Here is a 22,610-nt window from a genome sequence, read left to right on the forward strand (position 1 = left end):
AAGCTCAGCCCGTAATATCGTTATTACATGAGGTCATAAACCGCCATGGGAAACGGGCGGACCGGTTGGAGCTGTTGGGTCCCGGGCATGTCTTTGCGTGATTTTTCTTTTTTGTCTTTGTGTGTGTGTGTGTGTGTTGTTGGAGCGGGAGCGAGAGAGTAATACAAAACGTGTGGGCATCACACACACACGCACACGGCCCCGGTCTGACTGACCAGCTTCCTGTTCTGTCTGGTTCTCCACACAAGGAAACCCAAGGCGCAGACGTTACCTTCCACAGATCGAAACCAGAGCAGTGGGAGCAGAGGGTATATATAACCAGGGACTGTATTACCGGCAGCTGTATGTTGGGCGCTGTGTGTGATGGTGCCGGCCACATAGGCCAGACAGGCATAGTCCCTCCCTAACACAGCCTGCTGCTGTCTCAGAGCTGGGAACCCTCTGTGTGTGTGTTTCAAAACAGATATGGACAAAAATTATCTTACCATGCATATCATATTGACGCATACAGTTCTGTATCATTGACCAAGCTGTATACCCAAGTCTTGGTCCTCTTGTCTGTGTACGTGTCTGTGTGTCTGTGTCTGTGTGTGCGCTGCTTCAGAACTTCCTCGGGTCTAACCTAATTTGTGCATCATCACCTCCTCCCAATGTGCACCCATTACACCGTCATCAGCCCCACCATCCATCTATACTCCCCCATCCTACCCAGCTGCTGCTGTCTCACACCCCATTAGGTCTTCAGCAAATGACGTCGTTAACTCTCTCTCTCTCTCTCTCTCTCTCTCTCTCTCTCTCTCTCTCTCTCTCTCTCTCTCTCTCTCTCTCTCTCTCTCTCTCTCTCTCTCTCTCTCTCTCTCTCTCTCTCTTCCCCCCCCCCCCCCCCCCTTCTGTCTGTCTGTGTTGCTGCCTCAGCCAAGAAGGAGCAGGATGGCGGGGAGGAGAAGAAGCAGGTGCAGAAGAAGAAGGTGAAGGAGCTCAAAGTTCTGGACAGCAAGACCTCCCAGAACCTCTGTGAGTCCAGGCCGCCTACAGAAAGAACTGGACATAACTTGTCTTTCATTCCTTATCCACCACACACACACACGATCGCAACCAGAGGAGACTACTGAATGCTCCCACCCCATCTGTTTCTGGTTTAGTAACCATAGTAATGAGGTCGGTTATCATTGTGTCTAATGTTGTAACGTCGGATGGTCTGATGACTTATGAAAAAGTTTTCCCAAAAGTCAGACATTCACTTGTTCTAATGGTGGACTTGATGATAAATGTGTCGTTAACCTCTAAATGTTTTGGTGTCTACCCGTACCCATGCGCGTGTTTGTAATTTTGCATGTATTTGTGTGTGTGTGTTTGCATTTCTCTCTCTGTGTGTGTTTGCATTTCTCTCTCTCTGTGTGTGTGTGTGTGTGTGTGTGTGTGTGTGTGTGTGTGTGTGTGTGTGTGTGTGTGTGTGTGTGTGTGTGTGTGTGTGTGTGTGTGTGTGCGTGCCTGCTCCAGCCATCTTCCTGGGCTCATTCCGTATGCCGTATGAAGAAATCAAGATGGTGATCCTGGAGGTGAACGAGAAGGTGCTGACAGAGTCCATGGTCCAGGTACAAATGGAGATTCTTGTTGCTTCATCATCCTGAATACAAATTCTACATCCACAAGTACAAGAAAATATTTTTGTATCTGCTTGCAATACCCACATAAATTGATATTTCTTGGGTTTGGGGTTCTGCCACTTTTATGAATCTGTCCTCTGAAACGTAACGTTAGAGAGTCCAAACCGTAGGGCACGTCACTAGAGTTTGACCTCCAGAGCTTACCTGGGTCTGGTTGTCCCATAGAACCTGATCAGGCTGAGGACAGTGGACCTCCAGAGCTTACGTTGGTCTGCTTGTGTTGTGTAGAACCTGATCAAGCAGATGCCGGACCAGGAGCAACTGAACACGCTGGCCGACATGAAGGACGAGTACGAAGACCTGGCAGAGGCCGAGCAGTTTGCGGTGGTGGTGAGGAAGACACACCCCCCCCACACAGACATATATAAATATATAGACATACACACACACCCAAAGGAAGTGCGCTAGCCCCTTCTGGAAGGGAGCAGAGCAGGACATCCGTGGAGGAAACGCATGATTCACTGGAGACGGTGAATCACAGGACGTGATGTGTTCCCCCGGACGGCTCACACACGGGTCACCGACGTCAACCGTCCTACAAGGCCACTGTTGTTTATCCGTATGCTGAATCCCGTCAGAGGGGGGAAACCCTGTACACGCACGCGCACACACACACACACACACACACACACACACACACACACACACACACACACACACACACACACACACACACACACACACACACACACACACACACACACACCGAGGGTCCCTGTGCCTGAGCAGAACCCCTCCACGCTCTTTTTTTTCCCCCCCCCCCCCCCCCCCCCCAGATGTCGGGCGTGAAGCGGCTGAAGACGCGGCTGGAGGCCATCCTGTTCCGGCTGCAGTTCGAGGAGCTGCTGAACAACGTGAAACCCGACGTGGTGTCGGTGACGGCCGCCTGCGAGGAGCTCAGCAAGAGCCAGACCTTCGCCAAGCTCCTGGAGATCATCCTGCTGGTCGGCAACTACATGAACGCCGGCTCCCGCAACGGCAAGGCCTATGGCTTCAGCATGTCCTACCTCTGCAAGGTAACAGCCCCGCCGCGCAGGTGCAGTCTGTCAACGCTGTAGGTCAGCTTCGAGAGGTTGAAGAGAGTGAGCAGAAAGTTGTAGAACAGAGCTAAATGCTGGAGATGTCGTAGCCCTCCTTCCCTGCCTTTCTTCACCGTGGATAAGATGTTTTGCCTTCTCTCACTTTGGCTGACAGGAAAGATTGACTCCAACATAGTGTCATAGCATTTCACTCTCTTATAGCTGACTGATGGCTTTGCTATTCTTAAAGAATTACTCTCAGATTTGAGCTCTTAAATCCTACCTTCAGCACCTTTTTAAGGACCAAAACGATGTTACAATACGCTGTGCTGATGGACAATGTGGTTTTTAAGTGGACCCCCTCAAGGCTTGAGGGATCAGCAATATAGAACAAGGTGTTACAGTATGTGTGTGAGAGAGGTTTTTGTCCTAATCTATGCAGGAATGTAATATAGATGCACTCGGCTAACCGTGTCAAGGTCCTCATTGAGGTAGAAAATGGATAGTTTCTGCTGACTGAGGCGCATTCAGAGAGCCAGCTGAATGCCATCTGCCATAGTGCTAATTCTGCAAAAGCGGACTGTTTATGCTGTATGGAGCTGAGCACAAATAGTGCAAACACGTTCCACCTCTTTAAGGGTAGCTTGTATTGCTTGTATTATGTCGATAATCCTCTGGCTTTAGACTGATCTACAATGCCAGACTTGGGACAGGTCCTAAACGGCTTAACACGTGACTCCCAACTTTCTAAAACCCACCCTCTTGTCTTGTTCCTTCCAATCAGCTGCGCGACACCAAGTCAGCTGACCACAAGCAGACCCTGCTCCACTTCCTGGCGGACGTGTGTCAGGAACAGTATCCCGAGGTCATGGGCTTCAGCGATGAGCTGGTCCACGTGGAGAAGGCCAGCCGAGGTAGCTGTGGCCTCTTCTTCTTTCCCCTCACCCATCTCCCGCCTCACGGCCTTGTCCTTAGTGATGTCTCCCTACCTTTGCAGCCCCTGCCTATATAGCTGGTAGTTCAAGCCCATGGCTATAACGGTCGTAGCTAGGGACGTCCGTGTACGCGATGTTCTGCTAATCAACACGTCTCTGTGACCCGCTGCGCAGTGTCAGCGGAGGTGCTCCAGAAAAACATCGAGCAGATGGGCCGTCAGATCAAGACCCTGCAGAAGGATCTGGAAGCCTTCCCCCCTCCCCAGAACGAGAGGGACCTGTTCTCTGAGAAGATGTCGATATCCTTTACGTTGCTACCGTCTGTCCTTATGTCTCGGTCCTCAAGCCCCTCCATGCAGCACGACTGGAAACCAAAGCTTTAGGGTCACCGTCATGGGAGGGTAGCCAGGGATTTTATGTGGTTTCTCATATTGTATATTGTAAATTCAAAATGCCTCACGTGTGGGCCGACGGCTTGGCTCCACCGCTGGTGTTTTAAGATTTATTTTTGCATTTGAATGCTTTATTCATGAAGAATTAGACAGGAAGGTATGTGAGAGAGAGAGAGAGAGCAAAGGACCACGGGCAGGAATCAAACCCCGGTCACTGCGGTCAGGACTCAGCGTTAATGGTATGCGCTCTACATGGCAAACCACCCAGAAGCCCTTGGTGTTTAGTTCTGTTCAGTTCCGGCTCGCGGCCCCGGTGGCGTTCAGTTCTGGCCTGCGGCCCTGTGCTAGGAAATGTTTCCGTCTCTCACGAGACAATTCAATCGAATCGGCTTTGTAAACCAGATTCGAGGAAGGCAACAAATAATATAAATCCTACATATGTAAGACGACGCATAAGTAGGATGAGGTGATGCTGGTGTGACCCTTGACCCCGGGCCCCTCACAGTTTCGTGGGCACAGCGAAGGAGCAGCACGAGAAGCTGGAGCTCATGCACAACAACATGGAGGAGCAGTACAGCGAGCTGGGCCGCTTCTACGTGTTCGACCCCCGCAAGATGTCCGTGGAGGAGTTCTTCGGGGACCTCAAGACCTTCAAGACCATGTTTGAGGTCTGTGTGTGTCCCCACATTATACCACAGCATTGTTGTGTACTTCAATCAGAGAGAATTGATTTGGATTGGTCAATAACGTCAATCATTTTTCAAAGACTGACCACCTCTGCCTTTTGCCAGTTCCCTATCGATGCGCTACAAATCCGACATTGCCAACAACGGTCCAATACAACCTTGGATCAGGTGTTACCTTGACAAGGCTTAAACAAAGTGTTCAAAGCACTGCAGCAGAATATCTTGATCTCAGCTTATTAAGATGATAAGAAGCCAATAATGTTTCAGAGGAGCGCAACTAATATCTGATCATTGTTGCTAGCTGTGGTATAAGCACGTGAAGCAAATTTGTCCTCATCCATCCGTATTGACACAACAGCATCTCTGTGTGTGTGTGTGTTTGTGTGCGTGAGTATCCCAGCTGTATTGTGTGTTAACACATCAACAGTGGGACGGTTGATGCCAGGCTATAACCTCACCTGTTCCACCCAGTTACCATGCCGACCACGACCCCCACCCCCCTTAGAAGTTTGTGTACATCATCATAAAGCCGCGGTTGATTATTTTGCAATCACCTAAAAACAAAGACCCGTTAAAGGGTTTCGACATCAAAATGCATCATGGGAGTTTTTCATTGCGATACTTAGGATTCCACAGTAGTCCTGTGTAATCCTAAATCAATGTTAATAAGCACTTTGCGATGTACCAGCCCTAAACGGCGCCTCATGAACCCTCACTCACTCTCTCTGCTGTGCCCTCCGTGGCTTCCAGCAAGCGGTGAAGGAGAACCAGAAGAGGAGGGAGACGGAGGAGAAGATCAAGAGGGCCAAGCTGGCGCGAGAGAAGGCCGACAAGGAGAAGGAGGAGAAGGCCAAGAAGACCCAGATCCTGGACATCAACTCAGGTCACGCCAGGCCTCCTGAATTCTGTCTGTCCGTCTGTCCGTCTGTCCGTCTGTCCGTCTGTCCGTCTGTGTGTGTGTGTGTGTGTGTCTGTGTGTGTGTGTGTGTGTGTGTGTCAAATCAACTAAAAGAGAGACAAAAAAGACATGGTGAGAGAGCTGAATATTCACCAGACTCTTTTTCTCTTTGGCATTTCTCAAATAGACCAGTTGGGGGCACTCAGAGCCCATAGTTGCACTGAATCGGCTATTGTTGGGGGTGTGTGTGTGTGTGTGTGTGTGTGTGTATGTATGTGCTTGAATTCTTGTGTGTCAGTGTGTGCGTGCACATTTTAGTGTGGAGGCGTGCTTTTGCATTTATGGCCACAAGATTTTGTGTGCGAGAAGGAACACGTTGTCCCTATTAGTTAACCAAAGATAATCAAATAGTTATGACCTCCGTCCGGGCGAGCGGGAGCCACAGTCAAGTCACACAGAAAGAGAGAGGGCAAAAGAAAAAGGATTTATAAGGGACAGAGAGAGATAAAGTGTCCTCTATTCATGGTCTTGTGAATGGGGGGGGGGGGGGGGGGGGGCTGTCCTTAAAAGAGAAGGACACTAAGTGTGGCAATCGCTGAAGAACATGCAGCCACTTCTTTTCCCGAAACCAGAACTGCTCACCAAGAATAGTTTCAGAACACATGCATGCACGCAAACACCTTACGGGCCCGCAAAGCTGTAATCCTTCCCACACACTCACACTCTCACTCTCTCACACACACAGCAGTCTTATTCCCTCTTCCTCAGCTTGTGCCCTAGTTTGCCTCCTTCCCTCCTCTCCTCGCTCTGCTGGGCTCCTCCTGGGACACATTTCTGTGGTCGTCAGGATTCCTCAGCTACCCCATCACCCCCCCGCCTGTCACTGGCCTGAGAGTAGCTGAGCGGGCAGAAGAGTGTGTGTTGGACGACTGCTGTATTTTTCCATTTAATCCGTGTGTGTGTATGTGATTTTTGTGTGAGTGCTTTTTTTCAAGTTTTCCGTGTATTGTGTGAGTGCTGTGTTTTTCCATTTTTCTGTGCGTGTATTTGATTGTGTGTGTGTGTGGGTGAGTAATGGCTGTATTTTTCCATGTGCGTGCGCGTGCTAGCATCGAGATGTCCTTGTTAGCGGTGTGCTTGTGTGGGGCTGTGCGGGTCTCTCAGTGTTTTATCTACTTGTTTTTCCCAGAATGTGTCTATCACAATCTCTCTCTCTCCGCGTTCCAGCTGGCTTATACCCTCCTCTCCTCTCTCCGTCCTCTCCTTCTCCCCTCCTCCCCGGTCTGCCTGTCTGAAGGACATTTTAAATGCACACGCACGCCCTTCACTCCAACATATTGCTTTGTCCTCCGACAGACAAAAGTCAGCCAATGGCGTTTCACCTCTTTTCAGACCACAGCCGAGAGTCGGAAGGTAGTCAAATTTCATGGCCGGACACTATAGGCATGCGTTATGGGAACACAATACTGCCTTAGTGTGTGTGCCTGGGCTTGTGGGTATATGTTGTGTGTGTGTGTGTGTCTGGGCCTGTGTGTGTGTTTGGTGTGTTTGTGCATTTGGGCCTGTTTGTGTATGTGTGCGCTCGGGTGAGGTACTGATCGTTTACATACAGGTGGCATATTTGGGTTCCCTTGTAGCCCTCGGGCGGTGTGGCCTAATGCTCACTGACGTTCAAAGCCAAAGCACACACACCTGGGCCTCCCTGTGTCTGTGGGCGTCGCACTGCGGTTGTGGAGCTGGACACTGCTCTGTTCAGGGCCCTGTTTCACACACAATCACTCTCCCAAGCACTGCTGCTCATTCTTCATTGTTAGGACCTTAACCAGCGGCCCTTCTCTTCGTATACACACACACGCACACGCACACGCACACACACAATCCCAGAGGTTGAGTAGAATATGTGAGGTCGGGGAGAATGTTTGCACTTTGTGGCCTTGCCATTCCCATGCGAATGTGGGAGACTCACATAGGCATGTTGGAAGCTATGCATGCAGACACCCCCTTGAACCTGTGCGCACTCAGTGAGCACAAAGCACAGAGCCTTTATGGTACTTCGTAAAAAAAACACATCTTCTAAAAATATGTTTAGCAAGTGCCTCATTACGCAACACATCACTGATAATAACCTCATTGTTATTCCCGGTTTATTTTCCTTCTCGCCCTGCGGCCGACTCGGTGTGACATGTGGTCGCAGACCTCGAGCTCTTCCCGTCCGTCCGCATCCTTCACGGCTCTCCCTGACAAACAGGCCTGAAGCAGCCCGGTCCGTGACTCAGTGCAGCGCTCTCCTCTGGGACTTTCCACACGGGACCCACCGGGGGAAAAACAAACGCTTCCCCGGCCCGACCACTAGGTGTCGACGGCGCTGACCCAGAGAGGGCTTTGTTCTTCGCTGGGGTGTGTGTGCTGCCGCGCATGTGTCAACGCGTGGGTGTGTCCGCCGGCCCTTTAAATGCAAGGCTGAGACTCTGGGAACGGCCACCGGGGGCGCTCCAGACCACGGGTTACAGAGGAGGTTGAGTGAAGCAGCAGCAGCCGCAGGGGGAGGGGAGAGAGAGACACGCACACACACTCTGAAGAGAAGTAGGGCAACAGCTGTCTCGGCGGGGATTAGAGCAGGAGAGGTCTTGGACGGAGCGGCGGGGGGGGGGCTGCGTCGGAGAGGAGGGCCGTAGGTTGCAGACAGGTGCGAGATGGGGTATTGGGGTATTAAAGTGGGCAGTAAAAGACAAAGGGAAGAGAGGGCCCCCCCCAGAATTCTCGGATCCAACCGCATGTTCGTCCACTCAAGCTCCTTCCTTCTCCACATCTCTGTTTCCTTCCCGCACCCTCTTTGTTCTTTCACACCCTTACCCGTTCATTCCCTTCTCCTTTTATTTCCTAGCGTGTGAACGGCAACTAGGGGTGCTGTTGCAACACGGAAGTCACTTCTCTCTCTCTCTCTGTGTGTGTGTGTGTGTGTGTGTGTGTGTGTGTGTGTGTGTGTGTGTGTGTGTGTGTGTGTGTGTGTGTGTGTGTGTGTGTGTGTGTGTGTGTGTGTGTGTGTGTGTGTGTGTGTGTGTGTGTGGCTAGGTAGAAGGGATCTTTAAGAGATAACGTCCTAATGCTACGGGCCAATTAATCCACCTAATGTTCTTTCACGCTGCCGTGCCAACAGGCAGTGATTTCACGGGTTGTCTGTCATAGCGTGCTCACCATGACCTCGACCCTCCCTCACATGGGACTCATCGGTATTGATCCGACCTAGGAAATAGTTCAGAGGGGCAGTGATCAATTTGATTTGATTTCGAGAGAGAATAAAAAAACATGTGTATGAATACAAATGGAGATCCCACATGCACCTATGGGCAGATAATGGTTGTCAGGGAAGGTTTGTTTTTGCAGAAGACTTTCAGACATTGTGTGTGTTTGTACTTCTATCTGGTAGTTCGCTGGACCAGCTATAAGTCAGTGGCTCCGAGCATTTCACAAATAGGTTTTGTGTGAGTGTGTGTCTTTGTAACAGTCAGATTGGTACGGCAACCATGTGATTAGGGTGGCGGAAATAGTGCCAATGAATTCTCCAGATGTGGGACAGAGGGAAAAAAAAGTCACTGTTTTTGTAGTTGCTGCAGTAGTTGGGTTTGGCCATTAAGTGGTGTATGTTACCCACACAGAGCATGTCCCTGACGTGACAGGCGAGATCGGTAGCCATCTGTCGCGAGGCTTACTGTGGGATTAAATATAGTGTATATGTGAACGTGTGTGTGTGTGTGTGTTTGTGTGTGTTGAAATCAAGGGGGATGGAGAGTGATGGTTCTGGGGCGGTGGGTGAAGACATAAACCTTTAACCCCTGGTGCCTGCCTGCCTCTCTCTCGCTCTCGCTCTCAGCTCTGTATCCACCAAGCTTCTCTGCTTTCAGGTTCAAAGCAGGAATAATGAAAACCATCTGCCTCCCCCCCTGACACACATACTGCTTTGCAAAGCAATCAGCACCACACATACTCTTGCTTACACTGGTATTACAACCAAATACACACACACACACACACACACTCCCAGTTAACGATTCAGACCCAGACAAGATGTAAACACACACACATGCGCAAGCAACTGTGCTTAGCCATGCAGATCTCCCACACACAACCTCACACAAGCAACCACACACACTCACATACACACACTCAAAGTGCAGTATTCATACCCAAACAAACACATAGCCTTGTTGAGCGAAAGATGTAAACATACACACACACGCGCAAGGAACTGTGGCTAGCCATGCAGCTCTCCCACACCAAACCCCCCACACACACACACGCACACACACAAACACGTGGCCTTTGTAGTTGTGTGGGTTGTTGTTTTCATTATGTCCCCATCATTAAGCCCTGTCTCCACCAGTAGAGGTGGTCGTGGTGAATCTGATGTTGTGACGTAGAAAGGACCCCCCCCCCCCCCCCCCACCCACCCACCCACCTCTTTAGTAATAGCAGGCGCCTAACTGGGTCACTGGCCTATCTAGGTTAATATCACCCATGGGCTCATGTGACTGTTCTAACCCCCCTCCATGTGTACATGCTGGATCGCGCGCGTGTGTGTGTGCTTGTGTGTGTGTGCGCCTTTGTGTGTGTGTGTGCCTGTGTGTGTGTGTGACCGGCCTGATTGTCGGTGTACTTCATCCGATTAAATGCATTAATCGTTAATAAGGTGATGGGTGCTGCATGTTATTGTGTATGTGATTTATCTTCCGGTCTCATGATGTGTGTAGATAGTCATAGTTATCTCTGTAGCTATTGATAGATTTTTCATGCAACTTTTGCATCTGTTCCAACTGTATTGTCCCTTGAGTTAACGATGGTAACACGACCTGCTGGATGAATAGAGGTTTATCTTATCTTATATTAAATGTAGATGCTATGTTTCTCCACAGAGGGCGATGAGACTGGTATCATGGACGGCCTGTTGGAGGCGCTGCAGTCTGGCGCTGCATTCAGGAGAAAGCGGGGACCACGGCAAGCAGGTACTCACACACATAATAATAATAATAATACATTTAATTTAGAGGCGCCTTTCAAAACACCCAAGGTCAAACATGACGCTGACTTTCTCTCACAGGCGCTGGAGGTTCCCATATGACCGTGGATGTCGTGTTTGGGTTATTTGTAGATTTCTGCTAAATGTTCATAGCTCCTACTGTGTAGCCCCTACTGTATGGAAGCTCATTCTCTCTCTGTGTCTCTCTCTCAAGCTTTTGCTCTTTCTCACTCTTTCCTGTAGCTGTCTCCCTCTTCCTCTCCTTCTATTTTTCCTTTTTTCCCCTCTCACCCTCTTTCCTGCTCCGTCTCAGTTTTTTCCGATAACTTAAGTCTCTTTTTCTATTTGTAATTTTTTTTCTTTTTCTCCCTCTTCTAGCTCTATCTCTGTATTTTTCCTCTTAGTGAATCCCCCTCTCTCTTTGTCTCTCTCTGTCTCTCTTCCTGTCTCTCTCTGAGGCGGCACAACAACAGATTTGTTTGTGTTTCTCCGTGTCTCTCGCCCATCTGCTGTGTGGCTCAGGGCGTGACCGGGGCTGAGGGGACACAGCCTGGCTGGCGGGGCTCCAGTGTGGGGGGGGCGGGGGGGGGCGGGGGGGGCGGGGGGGCTGTGTGGTACAGCCTGGTTAAACAGGGGGAGGTCGGGCAGGGTGCCTGGGCATTAACCCGGGCCTAAGGGAACGGAAGGCATTAGTGGGTCTGAATGGGCCAGGTGAGGTCCCACCTGTGGAGAATATCGCGGCTGGCGGAGGTTCATACACTCCTTTTGTGTGGAACAGAATCAGTGCATCAAGCTTTGTTATTGATTCTGGTTTTGCTTCCTAAAACTTCCTAAATGCAAATAGGTGGTCCTTTGAGATTATTCATTCATGTTGCTTTTTTTATATTTTCCTGGCAGCTTGTCAGACAAAGGAACCGATGGTGGGAACATAATGCGATGAATCATCCTCTGTGGGGCATGCAGAAACATATGTGCTGCAGATATATTATTTATGATCACATTTCCAACCTGAGACGTCTCACTTGTGAAACAAGGTAGACGGAGGTGCGTTAAACAGCCAGGACCCCCGCCATGCGGACTGTGTTCCAGATGTCTCGTGTTGAGCCGGCTCTGGCTTCCTCTGCCCGTTAACGTCACTCAGAAAGACCAAAAAGCCCGTAACAGTTCAGCGAGGTCTCGGGTGTCTCCTCGTGCAGGATCTACCCCACCTTCCACCGGTGCCTCTGTGTGTGTTCACATACCCTATTGATCTGCTCTGTAAGCCCCGACTGAGCCTCTTCAACGTAATCTGTTTAGTGTGTCACTCTGCCGCCCTGGCCCGCCGCCCAATCCAGTTACCCTCCTAAGACACTGGACTACACTGTAGTCTCTCTTCCTTCCTACCCACGCTCGCTCGCTCGCTCTCTCTCTCTTGTTTTGATCTCGTACACACAGTAGCAGGAGTTCCTCCGCTGGTAAACACGCAGCCAGCGCCGCGGGTTGTTTACAGGGTGATGCGGCCTGGCGGGGCTCGCGGCGGCGTGATAGATCGTCTTACTAGCATGGCCGCCCCGCTGGGGGAGAGAGAGAGAGAGGAAGAACGCAGGCTGGACCACGTGTGGGGAGAGATCTGGGGTGCGCAGGGGGAAGGTGTGTGTGTTTGCAGCCCACGCATGGCCAGTGTTCACACATAATGGGAGCATGTAGGGGGGAGGGTGGGCGGTGTGTAACCCGATGCCTTGCTCAATGGAAGCCAGATGTGGAGCAGTGGCCCAGAGTGTGTATTTGGATTGTCTCCAATCCCGATTCCTTTTTCTCTCTCTTTCTTACTTTTGCGATCCCTCTCACTGGCTCTCTCTCTCTCTCTCTCTCTCTCTCTCTCTCTCTCTCTCTCTCTCTCTCTCTCTCTCTCTCTCTCTCTCTCTCTCTCTCTCTCTCTCTCTTACTGTACTCCAGCTCCCATTCTCCAGACCCCCCCCCCCCCGCCTTTTGTCCTGCAACAGAGGGTACGAGACGACGAGGTTAGGAGAGGGTAGTGGACGAGGAGAGAAGAGGGTAGTGGACAAGGAGAGGAGAGGGTAGCGGACGAGGAGAGGAGAGGGTAGCGGACGAGGAGAGGAGAGGGTAGTGGACGAGGAGAGGAGAGGGTAGTGGACGAGGAGAGGAGAGGGTAGTGGACGAGGAGAGGAGAGGGTAGTGGACGAGGAGAGGAGAGGGTAGTGGACGAGGAGAGGAGTTGGGAGGTTGAAAGAGTTGACAAAAGAGTGAGAGGAAGAAATTGGGGCCCCGGTTTGAGGTTAAGCTGCCCCAAATACTTTCACGCTGCCTAATGTGGCGAACAGGAAGTGTGTATGTGTGAGCGAGTGTGATATTCTCTGAGTAAGACAGGGTTTAAAACCCCTGGTTACATGTTCTAAAAGCCGCTCCAGAGCTGTTAAATAGTCCAAATACCCACTGTTGTTCTTTGAGTATTCATGAGTTTCCAAGTATGCGCGGTAGCTATGGTGCATTGGTCTATCAGCAGACTACGTCACTCATGTCAACACTGGGAACACATTAACAGCACACTCCTGCCACATATTGTGTTTGTTTCCAAAGAATGTATTTATACTGGGCTACCCTGCTAGTCTCAGGGCTTCTTGTGCTCCAACACAAACCGAGGAGTCAGTCAGATGCTGTATTCTTTCCCCAACGTTGAGTATTTCACTCCCTGACCTGAAAGTCCTGGTTCTGTTGAGTTCTACATTTCAACTAACAACGCTAGACGACGATATAACCGTCACTGTCTGTGGTCTGCTTCATTAATTTGAATGACTCCAGAGACACATTTAACTGTGTCCTACTCAGAGTGGCTGGTCACTGAGAGCCATCCATGCTGGGCTGTGGGGTGGTTTTCCATGACTAGGAATACCAAAGGCCTTTCTTTTGCATAGAGACACGTGGTCTTCACAGCTGGGCAACGCCGTAAGCCAGAGAACACACACAATAGAAGAGTGTGTGTGTGTGTGTGTGTGTGTGTGTGTGTGTGTGTGTGTGTGTGTGTGTGTGTGTGTGTGTGTGTGTGTGTGTGTGTGTGTGTCAGTTTAGCAGGGCTTGCGGGCGGATGTGGGGGGGAGGGGGCGGCGTTGGGTGTATGGCCCCATCAGCAGGCCAGATACAGCCCCCTTTATTCACCATGTACTCTGCATCTCTATTCTTGGAGCCTCCTACATAATGCATCAGCACATCCTCACAGTGGGCTCCTCAGCCAGCAGCCACAGTCCCTGCTAGGCCTTTCACACGCAGCAGTAGCATTGTGTAGCCCCTGCTTCCACAACCTCGGATGGAGTCTCGCATCAAAGACGCCAAGTGACACTCTTCCTAATCCCCGCATACATGAAGATGTCTTTAGTGTCCTTTTTAATTTTTACCACTTTAGTTACTCTGGCTATTTATTGGCTCCTAAATTTAGAGCCACGACTTGTTAGAATTGTTTCTCTGTCTTCTGGCAAATGTACTTATTCTAAGTCGCTTTGGATAAAAGCATCTGCTAAATGCCGTATATGTAAAATGTAAATGTTAAGACACCTTTTTGCGATATACGGCTGCCATCGTATCAGTGGGCTGAGAAAACAAATCTCAGTAGAGGCACGGTTCACAGGCATCCTCTGCCAGTTTGAAACTTTGAAACTGATACCTGATGTGAAATGTGTGGACTTGGTGCCTTTTGCGGATTTTGCAATATCAGCATCTTCTCAGTGTAAATTTGCGTGGGAGATTTCGACTGAGCAGTGTGTCCTCATAGAAGTACAAAGGTCCTGATTTGTACTACAACAAACATAGACGGGTATTAATAACGGGGGATCTATTGCTTCAATAGTCCCATAGACTGGTGTTTGTTGACGAGTTCACACAGAGAATAGTTTCCCTTCAGACGATCTCAGGCTCCTCTTTCAAACCATTGGGCCTGGTGACGTCACATCGGACACATCAACACATTTGTGCTTTGTTTCTGCGGAATTTGATGCAGGCCATTTCCGCCTCAAGAGTTCAATTCATATTTGACAGGGCTCGTTTCAAGAGGTATCAGTCACCACAACATCTCCAGTCATGAACGTATTATCCCGATCTCTTCCACCTAGATGAAACAACATCCCGGCACACCTCTGTAAAACTTCTCTTGGTACTCCCACGCGGTTCAAAGACGTGACGAGGCTGAAACCTAATTTCACCCGTGGCGAAATTCCAGCGTACCTCCATGACTGGCTCCAACGCCTCCTCCCTCCCCTCCCCTCCCTCCAGCTCCCCCTCTCCCAGCTGTAGGCCTGTCTACGTCACGGCCCCGTCTTTAAAAGGCCCAAAGAGGCTGCATTCAGAGTCTTGTCATGGAGAGCCATTGTGTTCCAGTGTGACTGAGGGCCCAGCCACGAGGCTGGGGAACCCCTCTACACCCCCCTGCTCACCTCTGACCTGTCATTTAGCCCACCACTGTGCATCGGAATGGGTGGGTGGGTGGGGGGGGGGGGGCAGAGGGAAGGGGTTCACAGCTGTTCTCCTCCGTCTGTCTGGGTCGCTCTTTCTCTGTTCTACCCCCCCCCCCCCCCCAGTTCAGCCATCAACAAAAGCACGCACACGCGCATATGTTATCTGTGTGCATACTCATACAGGGGCACTGCGTTCGGTGCGCGTTTGCATACCAATGCATGAACTCTGAACGGATGTCTTGCGCTCCACAGGGCAGCGTTTCAAACTTTATTAACCTTAAGACATAATAACCATACCCCCACACACACTCACATTCCGAACACAGGGCCAATGCTTCCATTTTGATATTTTCATAACCTAGTATAGTGTGTGTGTGTGTGTGTGTGTGTGTGTGTGTGTGTGTGTGTGTGTGTGTGTGTGTGTGTCCCTCCCCAACACAAAAGAAAGTGTGCTGGTGTTCGGATAGGAGCGATGAATCTCAACTCTTGCCATAGCCCCATCTGCCAGGTCATGACCCAGGGCCCCCCCCCCCGGCAGCCAATTACAATGAATGCTCGCAGACAAAGAGCCAATCACAACAGAGCGTGAGGATAAAAGTGGCCCCGCGACAAAGGAGGCACACGCCTCACGCTGCAGACGGCCTGCTCTTCAAACAGCAGTGTCATGGAGGACATAGGAAAGAGATGTGGCCCCACAGCTGGGGTGGACACACACACACACACACCAAGCACACACACACACACACACACACACACACACACACACACACACACACACACACACACACACACACACACACACACACACACACACACACACACACACACACACACACACACACATAAGGACACACACACACATAAGGACACACTAAAGCAACAATACAAGCCAATAGGAAACCCACCCTGATCGAGCCCCTTTGTGACGTCACTGGCCTGCCTGCAGTCTCCAATGAGACCATGCACACAGGGCACGACCCACTTGTGTATATAGAGTAAGCACACACACACACACACACACACACACACACACACACACACACACACACACACACACACACACACACACGATACACACTAACATTCTCATACACACCAGTTGTGCCCCTTCCGGGACATCTGCTCCAGTGTATCAAAACAGCACCCATCGCACACACAAACATATAATACACACTCCTAAATACACAAATATAATATATAAAACACAAACACTATATAACACACACGCACGCATATATTATATATAAGACACACACTCATTCATACACTCACACACAATACACACTCACATACTCATACACACCAGTTATGCCCCTTTTGGGACATCTGCCCCTGTGTGTCACACCATCAACCACACACACGCATGCTTCCACCGGTTGCTAGGAGCTGAACACACCCCGGTTGCTAGGCGCCGTGGTAACCGGTGACGTCATGCATTCCCATACTGCCCCACTGCGTGGGCGTCGCTGGTGTGTTGCTGGTGTGCTGCACACCGCTGCCTCTAGGAGGCGGTATGTGCTCCCGGTATGGCCGGCGTCCCCGGAGAAGGAGCCATGCAGCTGTCTGCATCAGGCTCTGCAGCATCATGTAGCACGGGGCCAGGCTGTGGGTGTGTTTCAGTCAGACAGCCTCTGATGCAGCATAGACAGTTCTGCGTGGGTCATGCATGCTATGCTATGCTAGCCACCGTCCACTTCCCTGATTGTCTTCCTTCCCTTCTGATGTCGTTGGGTCTGGTATTCACGGTTTCTTTATGGACAGCAGGCAGAGACGCCATTTTGGGGTAGTTCTCCTCAGGGCAGAGGAGGATGTTGATTATCTTCCCACACACAAACAGGTCATCACAAAGCTAATGAATGAAGGTATCATTAAAAATCTCTCTTCCTCTCACTCTCTCTCCTCCCTTCTCTCACCCACCCTTTGATCCCTGTCCCATAAACCTGATCTGACACGTTGCCGTGCAACAAAGAGTCCTTCTCCCCTCATCAGCACCGTCATTACGCCAGCTCCCGCCGTTTTAATTGACAGCACCTGATCTGTTTTATTTATTTTACGGCCTCTTTCAAATCTCCGCTTCCTCTGTGCGGTTGTGTGGTTGTGTGAGAAGCGTTAGAAGGTGTTTTGTGGTTGTGGGTATGTCCCGTTCCCTTCTGTTGGACCCTCCAGTCCCTCGTTCCAGACACATGGGGAATACAGAAGGAGTCCTCATGTCTTATAATCCGTTTTAACATCCTGTCTGTGCAGGAAGCTGCCGAATATATATATATATAGATCTTCATGTCTGTGCTAGATTACTTGGCCTACTTGAATCAAGCATTCCTTCATTCGTGTTATCAATATGCAAGTTTCCATCGAGGACCTTCCAAGTCACCATATGGAATGGGGAATATCTCAGAGGAAACGAGAGCATCTTTGGATGGAAAGAGAGCCCTGTACTGTGAGCTGATAGCATTTTGGACCCAACATCACCGTAGAGAAATCAGTGATGCATTGACTGAGCATGTTGGGAGAAATCCTCAGTGCACCAAATAAGTTTCACCTTGCACGTGAACACTGTGCATCCAGATCATTCTCTTGGCATACGGCCCCTCCACACCTCTCGTTCTCCCCGCCTCTGAGAGGGAAGGAGAGGAGGAACGCTGTCATTGTGGCTCTCAAAGTGTCCTTCTATGTGTGGCGTTTGTATTATTTTGGGACAGGCTTCATGCATAATTCACGCACACAGAAGCACACTCTGCAACAGGGTCATTTACATAATGTCTAATTAGACAGTTTCCGGAGTGAGGGACAGGAGAGGGAGGGAGGGAGGGAGGGAGGGAGGGAGGCGGTGGGGGTGAGAGGATGGAAATAGACGTGGAGAGAACGTCATGAATCTGAAAAGTTAGTTTGGGGCGTGTGTGTGTGTGTTATCTGTGTGTGAGTGTGAGTGCTCTATGTGTGTGTCAGTGCTCCATTTGAGCGCATGCTTGCCTGTGTGTGCGCGTGTGAGTTCTTGCGTGTCTGTGTGTGTGAGAGCCTGTGTGTGTGTGTGTGTGTGTGTGTGTGTGTGTGTGTGTGGGTGTGGTGTGACAACAGGGAGGGCTCTGTACCTTGCTGCGTGGGGAGGGATCGGGGCCCCAGCTGCCCGGGGCCAACGTCTGTTTGGCCCCAGCTGAGGCTGGCGTCTCTAAGGGACGGCCGACCGTCGGACTCTGAGCCACTGAAGGCTCCTCTCTCTCACCTCTCTCTCCTCCCTAACTTCCTGTCTTCCTCTTCCTCCTCCACAGACTCAATCCTGTCTTTGTCACAGCTAGTCCTGGAGGCGGGTTCGGTAACTGTGCCTGTGTGTGTGTGTGTGTGTGTGTGTGTGTGTGTGTGTGTGTGTGTGTGTGTGTGTGTGCGTGCTTGCACATGTGTATGTGTGTGTGTGTGAGATGCAATTTATTTGGATTTTTCATTTTAATGTCATTTTGTCTTGCATTTTGTCCGTTCAATCCATGATTGCATGTTACGGTGTGTATGTGTGTGTTTGCATCTTCTTTTGTTTGTGTGTCTCAACTCATCTTCGAACACACAGTCACACACCCAAATGTACACACACAAAGACTTTCCAAAAGAGCCCTTGTCACCTACAGATAGCATGTAGCGTAGCATGTAGCACAACAACCCCCAGCGCATACATCCACCATCTCCCACTGACCTATATATCTCAAAATGGCCGCTGCCGCACAGCTGGCCTCCTACGCAGGAACATATATAGAGAGGAAGCAGAGGGGGGGAGGGGGGGTTATGTATGTGTTTTGTTTGCGTTGATGTGTGCGCATGGGGGGGAGGGGGAGAGGTAGAGAGAAAAACTAAGCAGGAATAAAGGACTAAAGACGACAGCATCCTCAGGGTGCAATCTGTCACGCTCATTCTAGTCTCTCTCTCTCTCTCTCTCTCTCTCTCTCTCTCTCTCTCTCTCTCTCTCTCTCTCTCTCTCTCTCTCTCTCTCTCTCTCTCTCTCTCTCTCTCTCTCTCTCTCTCTCTCTCTCTCTCTCTCTCTCTCATATTTTCCTCTTGTTCACTGTTTTCCAGCTCACATTCTCCAGCCCCCCCTCCTGCCTTTTGTCCTCCCACTGTATGAAGCATCCCTCCCTCCATGTCGCCTCTCTCTCCCCATCCCTACATATGTTTTCTCCTCTCCTTGCATCTCATTCGTTTCCACTGTCTAATCTGACATGAGTAGTGAGAAGCTTTAGCCGCCGCAATCCACGGATAGATACATACTGTATATATACACACAAACGCATAGCCACTCATTCCTTGTCCGTCAGTGCATGTGTGTGTTTGTTCCAGGCTGATGGTTATATGACTGTACCTCGGAAAGCAAGCATCCATGTTGTGTTGCATCCTGTACAACACATGCCCTGGCTATGTGTTGTTTGTGTGTTGTCAGATGTCAAGGATTAAGGAAATGCACTGACTGTTTATTTACAGGATGGCATGCAAAACCAGTTTTGGCTCAAACTGGATGTGCTTGCCTCAGCTGGGCCCCTGTTGCATGCTAGTCATAATGTGTGTTACCTCATGGCATGACACATGTTTGCATGAAAATGGCATGATGTCAATCTGACCTCCAACCTCTTCTCTCCTTTGTTGTTTTTCTCCATCTCTGCCAGCCAATCACAGGCGAGCTGGACACGCAGTGACCAATCTACTGGCCAAAGAGCTGATGCAGGAGGACCCACAACCAGCCGGACTAGGATTTAAGAAGATAAAGAGGGAGGAGCCTATGCTGGAGGGGGCGGGATCTTTAGAAGACCTGTTGGACGAAAATCTTTCTCGGGCCAATTAGAACTCTCTAAAACTCCAGAGTTAACCCCCAAACAGAAAGGGTCCCGGGTCGACCGTAGCCAAACACAACGGCAACTTTGAAGCTTTGCTTATCCCTAAAGACAGACTGATCTGGCCCTGCTCCTCCCAGGCTGGTGGACCTCCCTCTCTCTCACCTCGTCATGGCTCCCTGAACGCCCCTCACTGTCGGCCATTTGTTACCGCCATAGGCACCTAGCTGCTCTCTTCTGCATCTGCCCCCGCCATCTTCGGCTCTCTTTTACCTTTGCTCTTTTTGTCTTTTTTATTTTCTTTCGTTTCAGGCCCGCATCGAATCCATTCATAGTTCTGTCTCTCCCCATAAGTCACTCATCAGGAGAATCCAAAGACTTAACTCAGGAGCAAGCCGCAATTTACAAGATCCGCCGGTAGCTTGGCTTCAATCACGCTTTGATTTGTTATATTTCTGGTGTTTAATAACAAATTGTGTACTTTGTGTATTTCAATGGTTTTATAAACATTCAGACGCTCTTTTCTCCCCAAACCCGTGCGCTTCTGTACTACTAGATGAATGTGCGTCAGTTTATACTTTACCTTAATGTGTATCATTATTACTGTTTAAAGAACCACTATGTGCCAATCAATACAATCTTTCTGTCCAATCACGCTTGGTGTTGGACAGGTGTGTGGACCAATCAAACCTTTTCTCACAAGTTGTTGAAATCCCACTGGTGTATGTTGATGTTTTGGTGAAGGGATTCACTCGTTTTTTGGAGACGTTAAATGCACGGGTGTTAATCTTTATTCGTAGACGTAAGCATACATTAAAAGCACTGTATCCACACATGTTGAAAATGGTACAATTAGGTCCTAATGCAGATATGTAAACCCAAACTTACAGAGATGACGTCCTTTAACCCCATATCAATAAATGCGCCAAAGCAGGAGTAATAGACCCACGTCCTTACTCGTGAGCCAATCAGAGCACAGGCGATTGTTACCGATCTCAACGAATGTATGTTGGTGACAGTGGGTTGGTTTGCATGTAGTCAGTTGGGTCTATTTAGTGCTGCGAGGTAGCACTGTAATCTACACATGTGTGCGTTTGTGCGCACATTGTCTATTCTCAACCATGCATTTGTGTATGTAACTGTCCTTTCGGCCACCTGCAATAACTGCACATTGTAGACCATTGTCATTAATTAGTTTTCATAAACAGCAAAACACTTGAAAACAGCCCAAAATACTGCGTGCGTGCGTGTGCGTGTGTGTGTGTGTGTGCATGCGCGTGTGTGTGTGTGTGTCATTTGTTTGCTGAGCGTCTGGTGTCAATGTTTCCTATTCGTGGACCATCAGAATAAATGTTGCCGTGATGTCTCAGTGTAGATGTTAGCCTTCAAACAGGAATTTTGAGAGATACTCTGGACCACGGTTCATTTGATACGCAGCAATATTTATTCCTATGCAAACCGACTGTACATGACCACAGCATCAGGATGTAGGGGCAGGGAAGAGCATATCAGTAGAAGATGTGTTTCACACAGCAGCACAAAATGGAAGCCAATATTTGTTATACTTCAGACGATGTGTGTGGAGATTTCACTGTTATTGAAGAAACTAAGTCGGGGAATAGCATTATATGCACAGGGAACAATTCGCACTTAGCAGACTAATATAGCATTCCATGGAGCAGCATGATGGCAACAAGGGGAATAGAAAATCAATAAAGGCAACACTTGTTGCGCTAAAATTAAAAGCAAATGGTTATTGTTTATGTGACTGCAATCACCAAAGCTATGCTAACAGGTCACCAACAGGTGATGGATTATCTCCCAACAGCTCTCATGTCAATATGCAAACGCTCAGCCTGTCTTTTAATTTGTTCCACATGTTTCATCTCCAGATGGAAACTTCCATGGGAGCATTTCTGATGTGGAGCGGTGGATTCAAATATCTTAAGATATCATTCCTTTTGTCGATTTATATTGATTGTTATTTGTTTTGATTTTTTTAAAGAGATTTTTATGTAATTTTTTTTTTACAGTTAATTTTAATGTATGTGATTTTTTGGACCAAATAATGTACAAGAGTGGTTTGCTTTGTTTCAGAACAATTCCATTTAGCTTGCTTCTGAAACGCCACAAAGTCTTGTAGTTAGTGGAAGGCTCTTGCATAATGTACACATCTGTTACAGAATGTGTTTGACTTTTTGTTGTAATAAAATGTCACTCGTAACAAATGTGTGTGTCAAACATTTCTTCTTGGTCCCGAAAGGTATTCCTTTTAAAAGCGGGTTTCTCGGCATAGGTACGTTAAAAGAGCAGTCGGAATACTTTTCTCCTCAGAACCTCTCTCTCCCATCTCATAAACACACTCGGCTGTAAAGATATTCCATGAAAGTTGAATTGGCAGAGTATGAAAGGAATGTATAAACAGTGGTTATGCAAACGTAAAACCAGAAAAACTGTCGAAGTTCTCAGATGAGGGCCGGTGTTCCCTCGCTACAGCGAGCTAACTGTGTAGCTAGCTGAAGAAGAGGGAAAATTAGCCCGACATTCCTCATCTTAGTGTTGTCCAAGCTATTATGCTATTGCCAAAACTCAGCTATGATATATAGCCTAGCTTCTAATACACACATAGAAGCTAGTTGCCACACAGAGGTTTGTATCCATTTGACCTATTTAACACACCGTGCTGAGTTTACCAGGATGATTTCGGGGTCATCCCTATGTTCCCCAGGTCCTATGTTCCCTGGGTGCAAAG

General features: G+C 49.2%; 1 protein-coding gene across 1 annotated transcript; it reads left to right on the forward strand.

Moving 5' to 3' along the window:
• Nucleotides 1–919: 919 nt before the first annotated feature.
• On the forward strand, nt 920–22,358 carry LOC130391057 (protein diaphanous homolog 1). Its single transcript, XM_056601244.1, has 10 exons — nt 920–1,014; nt 1,501–1,595; nt 1,896–1,997; nt 2,444–2,683; nt 3,471–3,600; nt 3,796–3,920; nt 4,517–4,681; nt 5,450–5,582; nt 10,508–10,597; nt 19,694–22,358. Exons 2-10 carry the CDS (start codon nt 1,524–1,526, stop codon nt 19,867–19,869), a joined length of 1,233 nt encoding a protein of 410 aa, XP_056457219.1. The 5' UTR covers nt 920–1,014; nt 1,501–1,523; the 3' UTR covers nt 19,870–22,358.
• Nucleotides 22,359–22,610: the final 252 nt, after the last annotated feature.

The sequence above is a fragment of the Gadus chalcogrammus genome, chromosome 10, assembly GCF_026213295.1.
Source record: "Gadus chalcogrammus isolate NIFS_2021 chromosome 10, NIFS_Gcha_1.0, whole genome shotgun sequence".
NCBI lineage: Eukaryota > Metazoa > Chordata > Actinopteri > Gadiformes > Gadidae > Gadus > Gadus chalcogrammus.